Source organism: Eubalaena glacialis, chromosome 15 (genome assembly GCF_028564815.1).
Source record: "Eubalaena glacialis isolate mEubGla1 chromosome 15, mEubGla1.1.hap2.+ XY, whole genome shotgun sequence".
Classification (NCBI taxonomy): domain Eukaryota; kingdom Metazoa; phylum Chordata; class Mammalia; order Artiodactyla; family Balaenidae; genus Eubalaena; species Eubalaena glacialis.
Window position 1 is genome coordinate 14,247,492 of NC_083730.1, and position 23,143 is coordinate 14,270,634.

At 32.3% G+C, this 23,143-nt stretch overlaps 1 protein-coding gene across 6 annotated transcripts in view; it reads right to left on the bottom strand.

Moving 5' to 3' along the window:
* Positions 1-23,143, bottom strand: part of RELCH (RAB11 binding and LisH domain, coiled-coil and HEAT repeat containing) — a 123,333-nt gene that overhangs the window by 16,753 nt on the left and 83,437 nt on the right. For 3 of the 6 annotated variants that reach the window (XM_061170508.1, XM_061170506.1, XM_061170511.1), the window contains 10 exons: positions 21,605-21,761; positions 20,850-20,973; positions 18,973-19,021; positions 16,838-16,917; positions 13,665-13,771; positions 12,570-12,669; positions 8,128-8,210; positions 7,265-7,328; positions 5,719-5,857; positions 1,867-1,983 (listed from right to left, as the gene is read on the bottom strand). In XM_061170508.1, the coding sequence (XP_061026491.1) occupies positions 1,867-1,983; positions 5,719-5,857; positions 7,265-7,328; positions 8,128-8,210; positions 12,570-12,669; positions 13,665-13,771; positions 16,838-16,917; positions 18,973-19,021; positions 20,850-20,973; positions 21,605-21,761 (1,020 nt within the window). Of the gene's footprint in view, positions 1-1,866; positions 1,984-3,621; positions 3,682-5,718; positions 5,858-7,264; positions 7,329-7,533; positions 7,617-8,127; positions 8,211-12,569; positions 12,670-13,664; positions 13,772-16,837; positions 16,918-18,972; positions 19,022-20,849; positions 20,974-21,604; positions 21,762-23,143 lie in introns of those variants that run through there. The other 3 variants (XM_061170507.1, XM_061170509.1, XM_061170510.1) reach the window with 3 other exon arrangements.

Genomic DNA, 23,143 nt, shown 5'->3' on the forward strand with positions numbered 1-23,143 from the left:
TTAAACATTTCTAAATTCCTTCAAATTTTTCTTAAACATGCTTTCTTGACTTAATACCATGCCAAATGTTAAATTATATAGATTTCCTATGTCCCTATTGAAATACGATGTCGTGCTGAAAGGAATACTCTTGTATTCTATCAGCTCGTAATTCAATAGAACAGCAGAACAGATATGGACAATGTGATTTTATTAGTGGCCATAACCACCCTGTTGACACAAGTACAAGTTCTGACTCACGGAGAACTAACGCTTTTAGTACTTGAACAGGGTCTATTGTTAAGACGGTTCTTCCTCTTACTGTGCTGTTATAAAGACTTCTTACTGTATTTTCTCTAGTAATATTCTGTACATACCTAAATACGCAAAAATATTCCTTCTATACAGACTTCTATGCTCTTCAGAAACCACTGCTTAGTCCATTTGAAAATTAGGTTAACAGAGCTAAAATTTTTAATCTTTTGACTTTCTCATTTTCCTTGAGGCATATTTCTTTAGAAACTCTGCTATATAAGATTACACACAACTCTTCACTTAAGTTTGTAAACATTTACTTACGCAAAGTTTAGGGAATAGGTATAAGCGTATCAATGTTTTCTTTCTTTGACATGCCAAACTCTGACATGCCATTATTACTTTCTTGTAAGGGTCCTGTCACTTCTCCATTACTAAAGAGTCCTTTCTTGCTAATTCAGAATTATCACTTCCTCTTTTTGCTTCCTCTATCTTCTCTAAGTTGAAAATGCCAACAAGATAAATCAGGAATGATAGTAAGTTCTGCTTTTAGTGGAATTAAACTTATAGAAGGTATATGGTTAGTTGAGGCAAAATTATCAAAATATGGTATCTCTGCCCACTTTATGATCTATAGTACAAGAAAGTGGCTTATATCAGCCACATGAATAGGCAATTTGTAGTAGAGTCCCAAAATGAAATGCTCTCAACCACACATCAAACTTCAAGTTGTAACATTTCTAAAAGGACAAGTAGCTCCTTAACAGACAGCTCTGCATTTCTTTCTCTACCATCATTTTTTTTTTCTGTCAAAATCATAATTCTCTGATTATGTTGTCTAGCACATACTTTTACGGTTATATTCAAGTGTTCAGCCGTTCACTCATTTTTCAATCTCTTATTTCCCCCTTTCTTGAAATATTCTGGCTTTTAATGGGAGAGCCTAAAAGCTAGAGTTTATTCTGCCCATCTTTATCTTTACTTCCTTCTTACTTTTATTTTACTAGGCCAAGGATAGTAAAGAGAACATTTAACAGGATAGCTAAAGTTCACTGTTATAGTCACAGTTTTGCTTTTAATTATAAAAAACAGAAGTCACTAATGTCTTTGTTTTAGTTTAGTCATTTATAAAATGTAGTGGCTGACATGGGTTAGATGATCTCTGAGCTTTCCTCCAGTTCTACCATCACTGCAAATGATTAACCACGGTGTCCCTGTATTTTTTTTAATGAGTGATATCTCTCCAAGAGATATTCACAGGGTCATAAAGACGGCTAAACATTCATTAAAAATGAATGCCAGGACACATACAAGGATTCCTTTTGATTAACAGAAGCCTCAGTTATAACTCATTGCTTGCTTAGTTATATAGCTGATTAACATAGATAAAATTTTAGTCAATGTTTTCAAAACTATGGAACATATAAACACAGAAGACTTAAAGTTATCTTTTAAAATTATGAGATGGCTAGAATAAGGAGTGGGGCAAGTCAACTCAAATTTTTAAACTTCTACTTAACTACTTCTTAGTTAAGTTGAAGAAAAAAAATTCTACTTCTCAATCTTTAACAACTGAGGTTCACTGTAAGATTGATTATTAAATATAGATATACATTAATAAAGCAAGGATACAACAACAGGAAAGTGCACTGTAGGCTTCAAAAAGATGGGTAGCAATATCCAGTCTTTTAGAATCCACAATTTGTAAGTTGTTCACCAAGGCTAACTTATGCAAATGTGGTATAACAACTGAAAAAAGAAAAAGAAATTATTAATTTTAATCTAAAACATGCTTAATACATTAAAAAAATAATTTTTCATTTTATTTTATAAAATTTTATTTTAGTTCTGGATGATTTCGAAAGATTACCCACATCCCATACTTGCTTTTTCTTACTAGGGAAGAAAGCATGTTTTTCAGAATAAAGAGTGATCTAGAATTTGGGAGAAATAGATTATAGCATGCCATTATAACCTAATTATGAGGATGTATACAGGTCATTTGGCTTCACTGCAATTCAGTTTCCCAATTTGAAAAATGAAAGCCAAATAAACAAACGTAAACAACCTACCTCTTGTGTTATTATCATCTTTATAAATAAGTTTATATAAATCTTGTATTACTGTTGCTATTAAAAAGATAAATACAGTATACTGATTCTTTTTCAATATCAAATTATTTCACTACTTCATGAAACTATTATTAGCTTTAGTTTCTCAAGTTCTTAGCAAAGACCAGTGTCAAATAGCACTGGTGGTTGAGTTTTCAAGTCACCCAATGGGCTCAATATCTTATATCTCAATGCACAGTGTAAAATTTCAAAAATACAGACAACACACTGCTAAAATAAAAGTGTTGGCCCAAGAAACAGTAACCATTTCAGTAGCACTGAGCACTCCTACTGCCTACGATTGTGTTCTCTAAATACCATTTCCCACTAAAACCAGGGTCCCTTGCAGAAATGGCTCCAGGGTAAGTGATTATCAAATTGTTGATCACATGGTCCCATTCTAGTCCCTGCTTCGTTGGGGGACCCAAAACATGGTTCATAAGCACATACTTCTGACCAACTGTAGTGACTTCGTTCATGTTTACCTTGAGCTTGTATATGTTAAAGCCACAATCTCCTTCTAGAAAAATCTCCTGCTTCCTCAATAAACCAGTACTATAATTACAACTTTTATGCTTACCTTAGTAAACGGTAAAAAACCCCACGCAAACTTAGGACAACAATGGCCGTTTTTAGGGGACTTTTTGACTTATCAAAATTAATAACAACATACTTCAGAGGTGCTCTAGAAAAAGTAAGTAGAAGACAAAAAACTCCAAATATTCACTGAATTCCCAATGAATTCACTGAAACTCCGATTCATTAACCGGCATGCTGAGGCCTCAACAAAATGGTGGCTCTGAGACAGTCTCTCAAAGATTCTCTATTTCATTTCTGCCCAAACATTTTGAAACTGACCTTCCTTGCACTACTTTATCTATAAACACGTGGCCTCTATTCATTCCGCTCATTCTCTGATTTCCTACACAAGCAATCCTTTCCTCAGTGTTTTTCTCAGAAACTCAACAACCACACTACACAAGATCCCTGTAAAACTGCTTAACTAGAAAACAAACCTATACAAGTTACTTTAAACTCTAGTCTACAGACAGTTAAAGGCTACAATTAAGGATCTTCCTAAATCTCAGAAGATAGAAGTTTACTAAAGAATTCAACATTTCATTATATATGTATTGTCCTGGGCTACCACATCTGTACCAATTAATTCATTTAATTGTTAACCCCTCAGATGGAGATAAATGGTTAAAAGATTTAATAACCTAGATGTGAGTAATTCTACAACTGACCTTCAGTGGGCAAGGAAAACAGGAAATACACAACATAAGGCCACTTCTGAAGCCTTTCACTTAAGGGCAGATTGGACAAAGATTCAAAACTGCGAACAAAATAAAGATAAATCAATAGGAAACTTTATAAAAATAGATTTTTGTAAACTTTCAAAAAATATTCTGGGGTAGATCCAATAGCAAAAGTGAAGGGAATCTTGTCCTCTCTTTTTGTAAATGGGCTTAGATCTAAAATAAGGAACTTTGAAAAAAACTGATCTGAAATGTAAAATTGCCATGCTAGAAAATCTCCAAGGTATGACTGAACATTTTCAAAGAGATTTATAAAGTTAAAAAAGTAGAAAACAAACAAACAAAACTGTATCATGTTCTGAATAAAACAAATGGCCCCTGAGATAAAATCAGGACCAAAAGGTCCTATAATAACTAAGAGTTGGGAGAGAAAAAGGGCCACTGGAAGAACCAATGTCTTCTATTCTCTAAGAAATAGAGGGAAAAATATCCAAAAATGCCACTCCAAGGAAGACATTACCATCCAGCAATTCTTTGTTCTTTCTCTAAACTCCTAACAGGAACTGTCTATAAATACAGATGGATAACAATATAGCATTCTTGTCAATATGGGTTCTACTTCATCTACCATTAATCTTATTAATATAGGACATTAAGTTCCTCAGGGTAAAGTTTTAAAGCAGAAGAGAAGCCAACTGACTGAATAGTAAATACAGAAGAAAAAAAATTTTTTTGTCTTAAAAAAGAAAAAAAAAGTCTGGTTGTGCCAGAATGTGAAGGAAGATTGTATAAGACATACTTGTGGGTATACAGTAAGTTGTAGAAGGCTTCAGGGATAATGGTTTACTATACCTATTCAAGCAGTGGAAACTGCTATTCTCAATTTTTTCTCAAGCCAATCTTTAATTGTTATTTTGGGGCCATTATGAACAGAATATTTCTCTTTTCTATGTGATGCATAAATCTTTCTTTTGAGTGTACACAAAGAGGTTAGATCATATTCTAGACAGTTATTAACTCAACAACATGGCACCCACCAAAGACCCATTGCCTCTTCAGCCTATTCCTTGATCCAACAGCCCAGACTTATTCTCCTTGCTTCAGAGCAATTACAGCCTCAAAAAAGTTAGTCAAAGCACCTGTAGAGGGTCACCTGTAAACCTGACGTTACTATGATGAGGAACTATCTCTAATGCTAACTAAAATACTAAACCTCTTTCTGTTAACTGACTGTGAAATACTGTTATTTTCTCCTCATGCTACCAACACTATTACCCATTGAAAAATAACCTTGTGGTTGTGTTTCTGTAGCTCAATATGTGTTCATGCCCTCAACAGACCTTTTGGACACTGCAGTCCAAATCCTGACAATATTTTTGTTGTTCATCTTAAAAATACCAGGTTAGATATGCAATAACTAGTCTATGGGAGAATCCAATTTTGTACTGGAAACCAAACTGATGTAAGAAGCCAAACTTGTGGACTTTTCAAGAGCATGTCAAATTGCTAAAAATAAAAGGACTAAGGTATAACAGTGATAACTGTCATGCTTTTGGAGTAATAATTACTGGATGCTTGGATGCCACCCAAAGAAATTGTTGTCATAAAGTAAAAAGTGATACTATAGAAACTGGAGAAAATGCTTTAGCAGATCATCATGCAGATCACTTAGCAGATCAAGAAGCCATGATTTAAAACAAAATCGTGGAATGGCATGCTAAGTGGAAGAAATGTATCTTTCATAAGAACATGTCTAGAAACACATAAAAATTTCCTTAGAAATAAGAATTAAATAATAAGCTCTAAATATAATGAGCACAGTATTTTGAAATTAACAGTTAGTAAGAATTGTTTTAAAAATATCTTGAAATTATTTATGAGTTACTTTTCATATGTCTACAGCAATCACTATATAGTATAAGAAGCCATTTAATAGCAGTTAATAGCAATACCGATCAATCCACAATAACAGACTTGTTTCACTTTCAGCTTTCAGTATATGAAAGATAAGGTGTAGAAAGGTGCCATGTAACACATGACAAATCCTCAGAGAAGCTTATGGTCTCACTCTTACATTACAATTCAGGAAAAATGGTAAAAAAAATGCAACTTACACTCATCTCGGAACCTTGGTTCTGCATTAGGCCCAACTCTACCAAATGTTTTTATGATTTCTGTATGCAAAGAATACTGGTCTTGATATTGAGGATCTTCCAGGAAAGAAGCCAACTGCATTTTCACTCTTTCCAGCAACTTAAAATTGAATATTATACAGTCAAATTGAGAGAAGGATACACACTAAACATGGCTTGCATCACTGGATTCAAATGACTTATATCAACATAATAGTAGAAATTTGGAATGAAATAAGTACTTATTTAGTCTTTTGGCTCAGAAAAGATCTTAAATTTTTGTTTATGCTTGTTAATTCATTTTTTGTTTTTTAAAAACACAAATATTCCCTGACAAACTGTAGAAAAGACCCCACAATATTTAGGGATAAAGATAGAGTTTTGATGATTTTGTATCTAAATTATAATTCTTAAAACAAATCAGAGTGTAAGTTACCCACTTATTCACCTTCTGAAAGCAATGAGTCATTAATGACTTACATCTTACTCATATTTCCCTAAAAGACATTTTTATTTTGGGATTTAAGAATATGTTGAAATTCTGCCAAGACTGCAAGCTTTGCAGAACAATGTGTTTTTTTATTTTGCTCCACTGGTGAAATATATAAGTGAAAAAACGGAAAACATTTTTTCCCACAACTAACATGGTTGTTTAGTTTTTGTTATTAAAAAAAATCTATATGACAAAAAAATTTTACAGAACAGTTTAATATATATATATATAATTTTTTTTTTTTTGGTAAAATGTCTATGAGATGGAAAACCTTGTTTTCCATTTAAGTAGCTAAGTGATATGCCCACAAATAATTTACTTTCTAATGTATAGGGTTTTTCATTGTGTAAGGACATATCCAATTTGATAATAAAGAATAAAATTCTGATAACTAATTTTGAGAAGTGTCTTATAGTTAATGTTGCAGATAGAACCTAACAAACTGAAAATTAAATCACAAGTTTCTGAATCAAAATACATATTTAGGGAGGAAGACTTTGGTAATCTCCTGAAGCAGGCGTGACAGAGGGTTGTCACAGTGATGTGTGCTGCAAAAAGATGATACCAGTCTACGACATGACTTGCAGCTTGATTATCAATGACAGTTACAAGAACATAGGTACCCTCTAGCCTCCGTTCGTGAAACTGAGAAAACCTGTCTTCAAATCTGTACAAACTGGCAATTGGGAGTTTATGTAGACTATCCAGAAGTCTACTGGATAATAGAAGCCTTTGGAGCTAAATCTGCTTTGAAGGATTATTCAAAACTGCAATATCCAGATAGACTTAAAATAGAACATCTGAGAGTTGGCTTATACTTAATTTTCTAGTTGAGAAGAAAGACTAGAGATTGCCTTAGCATATGAAAATATACTTTTGGTAGGCTATCATATTTTCAAATACTGAGATCCTCTTCTGGCCCATAAGTAACTAAGAAATAAAATGAACGGTATGATGCTACCGGGTACATGTATAGTAATGTGTTATCATCACCTCAACAGTACATAGATTAGATAAATTCCAGTCATTTCCTACCTCTCTTTGAATAACTGTTTCCATAATAGTGCCAAAGGCTGGAATTGTGGCAATCCTGACAGAGCTGTTAAAATTAAAAAAGAAAGAAACTGAAACTTTCTTTGAGATGAAAAACTGATTATTATTAAAATATATATCAAAGTAAGTACAAGGTAAATATACTGTATTAGTCTCTAGCAATGACAAATTAAATTTTAAAAAAAGCAGACCAAGAAGAATGCTCAAAAAGACAGACAGGATAACTTAAGGTCGCAGTCTGTGAAACTCACAATTCAGGATCACTGGACAAGGTAACAAGGGCCGGAGCAACCCGCTTGTCAACTAACGCTTCACTCATGCCTCGAAGAGTCAGCTGTAAACCAGTCAACATGCAATAAAAAATGGTTTGGTAAACTGGAATGAGAACTGGGTTAGCTGTGACTGAGGATGGGCAGGCAGACTCATTGGCCTTTCTTGGTTTAGTCACCCACACGAGACATTAAAATGTTAAGCCTCTGGTTCATGCCACTATACTTACTGGTAACAACATGTTAGTGAGATTAGCAGAGCATCCCTTCTTGGCTTGGAAGAAATAGTCCATCAGCATGTTTTAAGTTTTGGAAACGTTTATTGAGGACTAATAAATGCTACTAATATATTCTTTTCAATATATGGCCTTGTCATTAGGCTTACTGTGAAGGTTGACTTAAAAAAAAATACATGAATAGTAGTATAATAAAGTTTAAAATCAAGTAAGCATAATTCAATATTACTATTTTAAAGAGCTAAATCTATTCTTCAATGAATTTAAAAGCTGATGGTTATTTCTTGACAGGCGCATTTTGAAAGGGATGCTGAATGTAAAAGGCAGGAACGACACTTACATTTCAGGGTCACTGGAGAGAGTTATGAGAGCAGGAACAACCCTCTGAGCTACCAGAGTTTCATTCACCCCCTTCACCAACAGCTGATTGGTCAGCGCAGGGGGTATTCACAGGTGATGCATGGAAAGAGCAAACACAATGCCACAGGAAGAAGAAAGGAACAACCAAGAGAAAGAGAGAAAAGACAAAAGCAAAACCAAAATTAGAAGCTAAGCAAATGTTGCTACTAGAGTGCTTTATAAAGGCAGAGGATGCTTAGGAGAAAAATAAAGCTTACACAGCCTAGCAGTCCCTGAAAACAGTTTGTTACCAATTCAATGGCAGTTTGTACTTTTGGTCAAATAGTCTATGCAATTTCCATGTTCAATTTAAAAGAAAGCTTTATCTTTTTTTGTTTTTAAAGAAACCAAAAAGAAGACATACTGGGTTCTATGGTTAAATTCTTTAAATAAATCTGATATAATTTTGTTATGACCAACAAGGTACAAACTGGACTGTTTTTAAACCAAACTCAAATGGCTAGCAGCCACCACTAAATTGCTTCTGATTGTTCTAACGCAAGTAAATTTAAAAATCACACACAAAAATTCCCAACCTTTTACATCACGTAGCTTTATTTCTTGAGGTACAGAGATATAATGCAGCCTAGTGGAAAGTACTTATTTCATGTGGGAATCAGACCTGGGTTCAGACTCTAGCTCTCCACTTATTGGTCATGTGGCCTTAGATATATTACATAATCCCTTGAAACTCAGTTTTCTCATCTGAAAATGGTGACACTATCATCTACCTTAAAGGATCATTGTGTTACTAACTACACATAATATACTTAAATATTGTGTCTGACAAAGACTAGGCATTCAAGAAATGCAAGTTGAATTATTATGACTACTCAAAGGACATAAGATTTGTGATATGTTTGGAAAAAGAAATTATTAATTAAAAAATGTTTTTGTCTGGTCCAAGTAGTTAGTTAATGTTTACAAATAGTTCTTTGTTTTGCATTTCTCTAAAAGCTCAAATAAAAAAAATACAATGAGCACAATTAGACCTATTTCTATAATCTAATCATAAAACAATTCATTTAGCAACCAACCCTAAATCGCAGAACAAGAGGACAATATTGAGCTGTATGCATTGTTTTTATAAAAACCACGGAATTTTATGAGTTCAACAGAAAAGGGTAACATCCTAATCCTACATTCTCTATTTCAGAATGTAAACACAAATTAATCCTAAATGTTAATCAATCTCTTCACCTTGTAATGGAACTAGTCCTTATGGAAGATGGAAGATGCCATGGAATTTTTAGTAACAAAAACGCAACACTGTGTTGGGTTAACCATTCCTCCTACACAGCACATCAGAGAGCAGAGCTCCCTTTACCAGAGATTTTTAATTTTACAATAATCTGTTACCATTTAACAACTGATACACTTTAGAATCTACTTCAGTGTTCTGAAATAATTTTTATTTCAACAGAACCATGGATAATTTAGGCAGGAATAAAATGACAAAAGAACTTCTGTTACTACCTTAAACATTACAGATGTCAGGTAGAAAGAAATAGGGGGAAGAAGTTCAAATACATTAAATACAATTTTCTTCTCTGTATCATTTTATAAATAAGGTAGCTTAGATTCGAATTAGTAAAGTGTATCTTGAAATGTCTATCTTGTGCCAGCCAAAAAGCATTAAAAAAAAAAAAAAGGGATAATCCAGGGGGCAAGTTAATTTTTCATTGCACTGGAGTTTTTAGGTTTAATTTATTAAGCTGGAAAATCGGAAAGCAAAATTTAAGAGCTATTAATTATTACACATTTTAGACACACTTTATCATTTGATTTTTAAACATGATGAGGTAAGTACAATTATTATTAATGTTTTAACAGATGAAGAAACTGAGCCTGAGAGAAGTTAAATAACTTGCCCAGGGTTTTAGAACCCAAAAGAGGTAGAGCTAGAAAATGGACTCAGTCACATTTGTCTTAAAAGCCCATGCCTTCTTTGAGTTGTGGTCTTAATGTTACCTGATTTATCTCCTTATGATTGATGTTAAGAAATCATTATATGAAGTTCTTTTCTGCATTGTTTGGGAAATCCATTATGTCACACTGGAAGTCACATAATAAAGTCTCTTTTATAAATCAATTTCAATAATAATTTGTTACATCAAGAATATATTGTCTCTTATTTAACAATGAGAATAATATGACATTGGATTTCCCCTTTTTGTCCTGCTGTCTGAAAACTCAGAGCTAAATTTAGTGTTCAATTTCACTAAGTATCTCATATTATGTTCCTGGTATATCCATTTATTGCTTTCTTCTCAGTAGTTTCTGGTCTCACATTAAAAAAATTAAAAATTTTAAGTGACCTGTTTTTTATGTTTTTATTTTGAATTGACTCATTTTGGGGGTGGGGGAAGCAGGCATAACTGTAAATTATAAAGTATTAGTATCAAAAGAAATCTTATGAAATAATTATTCTTTTAATACAATATTACTCAAAATAAGCCTCACTGACAAAAAAGTAACTTTAATTTTTCCTACTAATGACTTTTACTGGCATGCTCAGTAAAAATTTTTTTATCATAAATGAACTTGAAAAATCATTAAAATAAGTCTCTCAGATTAGACTCAGAAAATCATAATCAACTTGAGAGAACACTGAAAACTGCTTAAGCATAGGTATAGTTTCCAGCCAGCACTGACAGCAGACATAGAAACCAAAACCAGACAAAAACCACATGTAAGAAATAAGGCAGAAAAAAAACCACAGAAACAAGTAAAAAGGGAGGACGCTTCATTTTCTTTATTTTCATTTATATTGTATGCTTCACCAGTATATACATACATTTTAGAAATAAATGGTTTAAGAGAAAGAAATAGCTGTTACGGTCTTAGAATAAAATCCTATTAAGTGAGTACATTAAAGAAATAGGATACTTTTTTCTTTTGGGGGGGAGAGGAGGCTAAAGAAAAACTTTTTTCTTTCATGGTAATAATTATTTTTCAGCATATTGAATAATCAAAAATTATTTATACCCAGAAGGCACTTATGCTAGACATCTAACTGAATTTTTAATTTGGAATTTATCTTGACAAAGAACATGTGATTCGTTTTTTTTGATCAAATATGTATAATTTTGGGAATAACATGTTCAGAGGATTTCCAACCTCCTCATAAGGATGGAATTTTCTTTAGATTCCACAGATCTATTTTATATATTTAAGAGTTTTAGAAGGTATATATTTTAAATCTGTCAGTGCTCTATCCTTTAGATTGCAATTTATCTTAAATTATGTAAAAATTCTGAAATTCAGGAAAAATTGAGTTGTCTAATTCTTATGAAAATAAGTGCTTTAAGATATTTTAAGAATCACATGTGTATTAAGGACAATTTTAGTTTGGATAAGTATACTTTTCCTAAACTATTATATTATTTTGTGAAGTAACAGCATATTAAAAAAAACAGTAATCATAATGATAGTTAACACTTATTAAGCTCTTATTATTATGTGCCAGACACTGTTTTAAGACCTTAGAAGTATTAATTCATTTAATATTAACAAAAATCCTTTGAGATGGATACTTATTATTATCATCTTCACTTACATTATAGATGAGAAAACTAAGGCACAGAGAAGTTTGAAACTGGCATTAAGTGGCAGAGACAGACCCTGAACCCAGCCAGTATGGCTCTACGAGAAGACTCAAGAACAGTAAATAACACTCTAAACCAATTTTAGTGCTCAAATTCAAGTTCTAGAAACATATATATATGTACACTAGGCTAACATAATTTCCTCTATGATGGATAAAAAGATAGGTATTCCAATTTTCATACTAAACTTGGGTAGGTGGCAATTTAAGAAAATCTAGTTAAATTATATGAAGTCTCTTCTGTCTTATATAAGTCTATGGGCAGTCAATGTATAGAGATGTTGTTATTACAGATATGAAAGGTGAGGGAATAATGAAGTAGGAATAATCAGTAAAATAAATATTTCCATAATTGCAAGTATTGAATCCAACTATATTTTACTCATGAATCCAACTATTATTTTACAACTTTAAAGATATCTTATATTGTTTTAATTTATTTTAATAGCTGTGTGCCTCAGTAAATAGAAAGTATAGCCAGGAAGATTTACATAGGATGGAAATTAAAATAAGATTTAAAAGAAATTCTGAGAAATGGAAATGATAATACAATAACATTCAAGGAACCAATAAGGCTAGAAAATAATCTGAAATGTACCAAAGCTAAATTTCTGCCCCATCACACAGTACACAACTAGATACTCTTCAATGCCATAAAATATACATCAACATACCATAGTATGAAAAGCCTCTCTGCCTTTTTAAGAAATATTCCCTCTCCCTCTTCCAAAGAAAATCATTATGATCTGAACCAATAGAAGCATTTGTTTACATACCTCAAACATTCTAGCAGCAGTACATCTCACAAGTGCTGAAGTATGGACAACACCATACCATAAAACAGTTAACAATAACTCATGGTAGGCTGGATTTGCACTGAAAGAAAAAAAAATCAATGCTAAAAGTGAGAGCCACATAGTTCTGGTTTAAAACATAAAAAGGTATATTCTTTCATTAAAGTCTATTTTGCCTTACTGGTGTATTGAAAAATACTAAATTTATGAGGAATATTAATGATAAAAATATTGGCAAAACATATAGAATTACTATGTATGGTTTAATAGGTTACATCTAAGATTCTTTAAAAAAGGAAGTCACCTTATAAAACTACAAACTTTTAGCATATTCAGGAACTATACTTTTAGTTTCTCTAAGCATTTGCAATTATGATAGATATTTTAACTCTTTAATAGCATAAAAGTTAAAATTACAAAAAAATAAAGTAAAATAAAATTTATTACTTATGAGAAAAAAACACTGGACTAAGAGCCAGATGGGTAAGTTATAACCTCTGTGGGTTTTAATTTCTGCATCGATAAAAATCTGGGACAATACTGTCCTATTTACATCATATGGTTGTTTGTAGGATCAATTAGGATAACTCAAATCACCTATATGGAAGGGTAAGTTGGCTGTGAAGCCTATCCAAATGTGGGACAGTATTATTAATAAACACATAAGTAAAGAATGAGATAAAACTACTTAAGCAGCTAGATGATGTGCTTATGAGGGACTAGGCAAATCAAATGGAATGGAAAAAGGAGCCTAATGAGCTGGTTTTCACTTGGGGCTCCTTTTCCAGTTTTGGGATACTGAATTTTCTTCAAATCTGTACTTGACTTTATTTCTCCAACTGCTTCAAAGAAGATATGTCTGTATCCTTTCCCCCATTCTTTTATTATAATGCATTGATTACAAAATATTAAGAATGTACAAATAGGAAAAACCAAAAACAAACAAAAAAATCTTCAGTCTCAAAACCAAGAGATTTGGTGTGTATGCCAATCTTTTTAGACTAAAAGTATGTACTCTATAAATCCAATTTTAAAACTTTACATAGCTTTTAAAAAACTATAAGCTATTATTTTTACCCCAGTTCCACAAAAGAAGCTTTCAGGCTATCAAGAGGAGCATGAGATAATGAAAGCAAGGTCATTACATCTTCTAAGAATCCAATTAACAGCTTTCGGTCTTCTTCCTACAGAGGAAAAAGACTGATAATGAATTTCCACGCAATCAAGTAGAACTAAAACCATAATTTCCTAACTATAATTAGAAAATTTTACCAAATAAGGGGAAAATATCCTAATTTGGGAGTATTTCAATTAAAGATATTTATTAAGCATATCTATGATCACAATGGTATGAGGACAAAGACTATCTTGATTCACAGATGTAGACCTGTGCTGTCCAATATGGTAGCCACTCACCACATGTGGTTACTTATATTTAAACTAAAAATGAAGTAAAATAAAAGATTCAGTTCCTGAGTTGCACTAGTTACAATTCAAGTTGTTTAACAGCCATGTGTGATTAGTGGTTACCTTACCGGACAGCTCAGATACAGATTACTTACATCATTGCACTATCGATTAGATAGTTCTGGTTTAAAATATAACAAGGTATATTCTTTTATTAAAATCTATTTTACCAATTTTACTTCCCATTAACTCTGGCTCTAAATACTTAAATACAAACCACTAAAATAGTTATCCTCCTAAGAGTAGAAAATTGATATCTGAGAAATTATTAGTGGTGAGAAGCTTCACACTTGCTGAAATATAGACCACCGTGTTCTTAAAAGTCGCACCCTTGACTAAAAAATAATCTTTACTTTTAATTTTTCTTTGACAAACCATTATTTTAATAATCTGAAAATGTTTCTTTCTTTTTTCTTACACAGTACTGTATTAAGAAATATGTTAGAAAAAGCAGGTCTACTAAATAGGAAAGTTAAAAAAATAACTGTATGTTAAATTAACCTGAATCTCTAAGGGAGGGAATCTGACATTCTACCAGAAAATAAATATATATAGAGTCAGGTATTTTGTCTTTAGGTCTTTATTAGCTCAACAATAAATGGCTTCTGTATATATCAATAGATCCAGGAGGAAGACTAGATTACCACCTACCTTTTTTCTACATGGTCAGGTTAATTTAGAATGAGGTACAGATAAGTGATTGACAAAAGTAATGATCAGCATGAATAAAGGATGGACACAGCAGTTTTATAATATGCCAGTCTACTTAGGGAAGAACTTAGACACTGACAAACCAGCATCAGAGCTATGTTGGAATATAGCTCTCACTCATTTATAGTCGCTTACTATATTAAACAGAGTATCTATAAATTTGGAAGATAAACTGTAAATCCGAAAAAACTTAAGTGTGAAATAAGACCTATGAAGTATACTTCTAAATGAGCACGGATTCCTTTGATTTGAAAATTTACTATAATACAATTTCTCAGCTTTGAAATTTAATACTGCTCATGTATTCGATTCAAAATAGGTTTTGTTTACCAAAGCAATCAGGGCAGTGATTAACTCTAACAGAAAATTTGGTTTAGTAAGAAAAATATTAACAGCTGGTGTGGGCAATCTAGGACAGCCACCTCAATGCACATTTTGTAACCAGCAGGAAAGTTCTTATCTCTTTAGATATTTGGATTTCATACAGTGGCTCAAAAAACATGTCTTTATTCATTTATTCAACAAACCTATACTGAAGGACTACCATGAGGCAAACTTTGTACTTCATACTTTATTATGCCTTAAAATACCATTTATGGTAAAAATCAACGTACTAACCAACTGCCAGAGCTTAAAAATGAGAGAGAAAAATATTGATATCACACTTGTTATTATGCTGGAAGAGCTTCTAAAATTAAAGAGGAAAATGGTATTCACGCTATTGTGCCTCGTAATATGTGCTAGGACTTAATCTCCATGAATTTAAGAATAACAATAGATACAATCTGTTAAGGTTACATGACTTAAAATATTCTAAACACAGGGATTCTCTGTGTATACATATTATGGAGTAGTCTTAGAAACTAGTGTAGAAAAGTTTAAAAGAATACTGTACTACTTTAACAGAGTTGGAGCTTCTGCTGCAAGGTATCATGTGATACTGTAGAACTATATTTTAATATTATAGGATGGTTCAAATCTGTTTTGGAAGAAGAGTGCAATAAATATGAACTGCTGTACTCTGAATACAAAAGGCAAAAGAAATTAGGTATTAATTGGGTAAATTTGGGAAAAAAGATCTTCCTGTTTGCTTCTCACATTCTAATTCCTAAAAATGCTTTGAGTCCGTATCTTCGCCTCACAGGTGGGACTGCCTCACACTTAAAAATGACTGATATGCCTTAATAAACATAATGTGTTTACTTAAAACAATGTTAAGTAGAGTGAGGTGGTCTGTTACATTGGTGACCACCAATGAACCACATCTCCTGGTTCATGCTCTCATTTAGTTCCCTCTTTTTGAATCTGGGCTGGGCCTGTGACTTGCTTTAAGCAATAGAATGTAGTAGTAGTGATGTGCTAATTCCAAGCCTAGGCTTTAGCCTAGCAGAGTCTGATTTTGCAATTTGGGGAGCCCTGAGCCACCATGTAATGAGTCTGGCTCTGCTGTTCCAGAGGCCCTGAAGACAGAGAGAGGCCCTAAGACTACATGGAGACTGAAGCTCAGCCATCCTTGCTGAACCCCCTACCAACCAACCAAGTGAATGCAGCAACACAAGCGACTATCAGCAAGAAGAGACGCTTAGCTGAGCAAAGACCGTGAGCAAATAAAAGGGTTATGATAAGCCTTTATGTTTTGGGGTAATTTATTATGCAGTAACAATAAGAAAAATAAAGTATTACTAAAAAGTACCTTACTAAAAATGATGATACAGTATGCTACAGCATTTTGTAGTGTGCTTCACCTAACACATGTGCTTTGTTGTTTATTAATGAAAAAATTATCATGAAACACAAAGAAATTGCTAAATAAGTGCAATCTAACACCTCTAACAAAATATCAAGAAGCACAGAATCTCTAAATTTACTTGTCCAACAGAGATTTTCCTCAGAGACTATTACTGAAATATGCTCCCCACTGTAAATTATTTATTGAATGCAATGAATAAATAAATTTTGTTTTCATTTATGGGTAACATTTTCAATTATAAACACATTAAAAGACATAGTATTAGCTATCTTTCTAAATAGAAAGTGCTTTACATTTTCCAGCAAAAGAATTTTTCCCTTACCTGAATATAACACGTAAGGACTCCTGTTGCATAAATGGGGACAGTAGCTTTAGTGAGGACCCCATTTCCTGCTGAGGAATCTAAAATCACAAAAACAATTTAAAAAATCTGAGTATGCTTTAAATGTAAAGCAAAAAGTCATAAGACAAATTATATTTAAAATTACAACTGGTTACAAGGCTTACAAATAAAAATTAAAACATGTCCACTGGTGGTTGTGAAAATATTATACAACTTAATACTTTTCAGAGCCATTAGCATAAATAGTTTCGATAGATGGGAAAAACTTTAATAACCAAAATGAGATGCTCTACTGTTATTTGCACAGTCAGAAATCAGAGCTTTCTTTAACACTCTCCCAAGTGCCCATATAAGCAGGTCTTCATAAATTGTCAGGCTTTCAATTTGCAGTATTCAGTAAAACGTAAAGGCACTCAGCTGAAAGGAGGCACCCAGATACACATTTCACCTGCTTCCAGATATGAGCTACTACTTAGTTTCCAGTGCTAGCCTAGTTCCAGAGCTCCTCCTGCATCCTGTATAGGGATTTTCAGCCAGACAGAACCCTGATTATTTTCATGGAGTAGGGAGGCTAAGTAAAGCATGGGGAGAGGGGAAAGCATCCAATCACAGGTGAGTGTCCTGTGACTACTGTAACATAAGAGATTTTCTTATGCAGTAGGCGCAGATGATTTAAAAATAAAAATGTTCCAGAGGTGATATGACAGTTGCTATTTATAGCACCACAGCTCTCACTTATTGATTTTTAGGCACTGTTTTAAGTGCTTTACATTTGCTTTTATGTACTCAAACTTTTTTTAATTACTTTTTTTCTATTTTTATATGGTTTTAAATTCTTTTCAGAAAGTAGTACATAAAGAAATTGATTTGAAAAAACGTATTTAACTGTCCTGAAAGAATTTTCAGCAAAAAAGAAAGTTCCATTTTCATATCAATTAGTATTTGAGGTTTGTTTATTCTCTTGGTAAGGGTAATTTTTTCTTTTGGGGAGTACTGATGTTGGTTGACTGTGACTATGGTAGCTGAGAGGTAAATCTGAGGCTAGGAACATATAAGCTTAAGTTGAATTCACAGATACAGACTGTATATACAGTGGTTAATAATCACTTCCTATATGAACAGCTAAATATTCACAGCTAACTAATAACTCTAAAAGCTATCAGTTTCCAAAAATATATAAATATTCTTCACCAATTTATCATCAGAATTAATAATTAACTAAAGAGATAATACCAACTATTAGGTATTCCAAGCATTAACCCTTTAGAAAGCTATTAAATATAAACTTTGGGAAGCATTTGTCAAAAAAAAAATCTCATCGACATTTTCAAACTTAAAGGGAATCATTTATTCATTCTCTAACTATCTCTGAGGACAGCCCAAAATGGAGTTTTTCAGATGACTCAATTCAAATCAATAAGGTAGGACCGAGATAAGAATTACCTATACATTCAAAATCAACCAAGTTTAAAAACAAAACAGGGGGGCTATACATTTTTGTCCCTAACATTTTTCACAATTCATTCCTAAGAAATCAGAAAAATACACATGGACATAAGATCCACACATAAAGGAGTTCTTAGGCCAGTGGTGCTACTACTAGACTTCTTATGACAGATAAGTGAAAACTATGAACAGAGGGGCTGGAGCTGCCCATTAAAGCCTGTAGTTTCTTTAAAATCTCATGTTTCATTTAAAAACCATATATGTGTATCTTGCATTCTCTTCAATTACAATTTGTTTTAAGTTTGAAAAGTTTTAAGTAACTAATTATGAATTAGATGCTCTTTATTTTTTCCTTTTCAGTATCTCGAATATACCACTTCAACTCTCCAAGGGTACAAGTACTCAATTTGAGAAGCTCAGCCTTAGGTCAATTTGATTACAGTGAAGGTAGATATTTACAATCAAATTGACAAAGATTAATCTTACTGCCACTCCATGGGGAGGATATTAGATGTGGCAGAGTTGTAAAACCAAGAATTCCATAGTATAAATCTTCCTTTTCAATTGTACTTGCTAGTTTATTTATACACTTTACATACAATGAATAAAGTATTTTTCTGGAGTAAAGAGATTCAATTGTTTTTAAAAGTAATAATGAACAAACTTACCAATATTTTCTTCAGACAGTCTTAAAATCTCCTGGAATTGAGGTTTTACCTAAGCAATCCAAAGAAAAGATCCAGAAAGTCTCAAGTTCAACAGACCAATCAATGGTTAAATAAATAAAATGTTTACTACCATTGCTACTACTACTTATTTATTTATTTTGTTTTATAGACCGTTGATTCAAGTAGTCAAAAACATAACAATTCTTAAGAGCCATAGGAAAAAAGAAGAGTTAAGTTACTGAAAACAACACCTTTTAGAGATAAAATATTTTAAAAAATCAATTCAGGTCAGCAAGTTTTCTGAAGGGCTTTTAGTTTCCTTCACTAAATTAAAATAATTTCCAAGGTGATTTTTAAGTGCTTGAAATTACTACCTCCTAAAACTGACCTTGATGTTAGAAATGGTATTTAGGCAGATATTATATGATTAGAATTATTGAAAAAATTTGCTGTATATAAAAGGAATGAAAATGAAATTCCATTCATTTAGGGTATTCAATAAGTAACATATTCATCATTAGATATCCATCGGCTTAGTCTTTAACTTCTTTTAAATTTAATTTTAAACATCAAGTACAGAATTTAACATTAAAATTTTAAGTTAAAGCAAATGTTTGTTTCAATTTTTTATTTTTAACATTATTGGATTTCAGATTTCAGGCCACTGAAGTCAACCACTTACTCTTAAGTGCTAAAATGAACTCCTAATTGTTTTTGTAAAAAAAGTAAAATAAATAACAGCTACTTCTTTTGGAGATGTCAAACAAATTGTGCCAAGCGTGATTACCAGTAAAATCAAATTATATTTGTTTAATAATTACATGTTAGCGAAAAATGTAAAATGATTTTGTTTCTTCTACAATAACATCAAGCTCTGGTTTTTGTCCTCCTATTGACAGGTCAGGCATATTAATTTACAAATTCAATTTAAACTGAGATGTAGACCACTGTGAAAAGATTAATCTACAGAATCAGACTTATAGAATTAAATGACACTGAAGCAACTTCTTCATTTCACACATGGAAAGATTAAGCACAGATACATTAAATGATTTATCATAGGATACAAACATAACAGGGTCATAACCCATTTTCCGAATTTTGTCCAGTCCACTATACCAAACTGTCATGCTCTAAATGTTTCAGTAACTACAGGTTTAATAGTAAAGAGCTACACAAAATTTTTACCTTTTAAATGTCTTGATTAACATTTGATTATAGCAATTACATCTTTTTATGTTTTTATTAGAGCTCTAAAGAACTGGCTTAACAATATGCTATGAAGACAAATGGATTAACAGGATTGAAGAAGAACGTGGGACCTAAGGACATTCCAATTTAATATCTAAAGCTACAGAATAACCTAGATAGGCAAATGCGACAGTGATTGAAATATGTAGCATTTATCTCAAGTGTCCATTCTATTCCAAGAGCTTGTATCTTGTAGCAAGTATTCTATACAAGCTGCTTTGATTCTATAATCACCTGAAGTTTTGACTAAAGCATGCTGAGCAAATGGCTGCTTCCTGAATCTGTGGTAGATGGTAAAGTACCAGAAGCACATTCAAAGAATCGCAGTTGAGTCCCCTAGCTGATACTTCCTATGCTAGAAAGCTTTGAGATATCCACAGTGAGTAGATCTTATATCCAAATCTGGATACAAACTAAGTTTTGGCTAAATCATCTTCTGAAAATCAATAAAGAGAAGAATATTACTGGCTAGAATTTTCTTTTACTATCACAGTTTTCTAAGGTATTAAAAGATAATTTGAATAAAGGAAGGTCTCACGCTTTTATTTACTCTGCTATAGCATTAATTAACACATTACATTTCTATGTCTCTTGCATATAAGAAAACATGGAATACAAGTTTTTACCTTAGTGTTTGTAAAAATTTTGCCAAATGTCCGGCAAAGGCGCCAGAAAAATCTGGAGAATTCATGGACACAGGCAGTTGAAGTAACATTAATTTTGCCAACTATTTCTATAAGCTGTGGCAACCTGCATATGAAAGGAAAGAAAAATAGGCAGGGGTACAAATAAAATTACTGTTTCCTTGCCAATTCCTTGCCAAACAATGCAAATCTAACAATATCTTCTGTTCTGCTTTTCATAGCCAGTAAAATTGGAATGCAAAGGAGGTGTTTGGGACCCTTTGCAAAGTCTTCAGTTTATATTCTATAAATTTCTTAAAATAAATTTTAACTGATTGCCATAAAATATATGGAATCTTAATGGTAGGGTTCTAAATATGGAGTTAATGAGACTCAAATCAATGGAGCTGATATTTCATACAAGAGCTTGGCTAACATGGCATCATCCACTTTAGCCTCAGAAATGAAAAGTCTGGATGTAGTTTAATATCCATCACCACTTGTAGACAATAAGGCAGCAGATAGGTCTTCTGACATAATACAGCAGCACCATCTTCATAGATAAATAACTACGTATCTAGTAGTATAAATCTCCTCTCCTAAAGAAATTTACCATAGATGATGCCAAGTTATGTCTTGCTATTTGCTTTTTAATATTTTGTTATATTTTGTCCCTTAGTGCCCAGGCTAAATATAGTGAGCTATCTTTCATTCAACTGATTGAGATGTACCAAATGAATATGGAGGTGGTAACTTACAATTGATTGACAACCCATAGTAAACTCTCCCAGCCTGTTGTACCCTCGTGTTCCAGCTGGTAATCATAAAGTTGTAGCAGTACTGCCAATTGCTCACGACTTCCAATAATAGTAGACACATCTTGAAGAGGCGACATAGGCCGAGGGAACCTAGTCACTACAAAAATTAGAAGCAAAATAAATCACATAGAAAATGACAGTTTGGAAAGTTAGCTATTCTGTCAAAAGAAAAGTAAGGTTCTGTCTCCTAATATTTATTTAGCTTATTATAGACTTTAAACATAAAACTAAAATATATTAATTAAACCATTTTTAGAAAAAAATGAAATACAGTTGATCCCTATACAATCAGGGGTTAATCTGCCTACAACTTACAGTCAGCCCTCTGTATCAGAGGTTCTTCCACATCCACAAATTCAACCAACCACAGACCATGTAGTACTATAGCATTAACTATTGAAAAGTATTCACATATAAGTGGACGTGTACAGTTCAAACTCCTGTTGTTTAAGGATCAACTGTAAATTTTTGTCACATGTGAACAAATTTAGCAAATCTCAAAAATTAAGATTTTATGAGACTAAATAACTAGTAAATGAATATTGTAATGAAAGAGCTTGCCAGTGAAGAGTAAAATTTCACTTAGTTTAAATTAAAATTGGCCACAAAATAAGATCTCAGCTAAAATATGGATTTGAATTTGGTTTTAAAAAAATAGAAATTCTTGTAATTCCACCAGCCTGTTTATGTCAAAAACTAATAACTATGATAAAATATTTCCTTCAGGCAGCAAGAAACTAATAGGTTGACAGCAGGGAAAAACTGTTTAATACCAGAGAATAATGACCTAAAATACATTAAAACTTGAGCTGAACAGGCTTCTTAAGTATTTAATCTCCAATATTAAATGATTTATTTAAAAAATGTTCCATAGTTTGATAAACATTAAGTTACTATAAAGTGTTAAAACCAGTGACCAGTAAGATAAAGCAAAATTATTATTTAAAAATGTATTATAAATATTATAACCAGAGTCTCATGTATATACTTTAAAAGTTTTGGGGGAAAAACTGAAAAAATTACTTTTAAAATTATGTAAATAAAACATGAATATACACTAGTATATTGTAAAATTTGAACACATCAATAAAATCTATGATTCTACAGATCATAATCAGATTCCAGGTTATTAAAGAACAGATCTTAGATGGCTGTTAAGTGAATAATGCTACCAACAGCTCATTAACTGTTGAACAGAAATTCCTAATGGCCTAGCAACTCCTGCATAGAGGTTAACACCCTAAAAAGACACAATTAAGGATGCAGCATTTTCTCAAAACATATTAATGGTGTAATGATAATTATTAAACTTAAGAAAACATGAAATAACTTTAAAAATGCTCAAAGACAAAATTAAGATGGTATTGTCCTCCTATGCTGCCCAAGGCTTTTAACAATATCTTAAGTACAGATAAAGGTTATCCCTTGCTAGCTGAAGTCTCCTATTTGCTATCATAATACACATACAAACAAACAAAT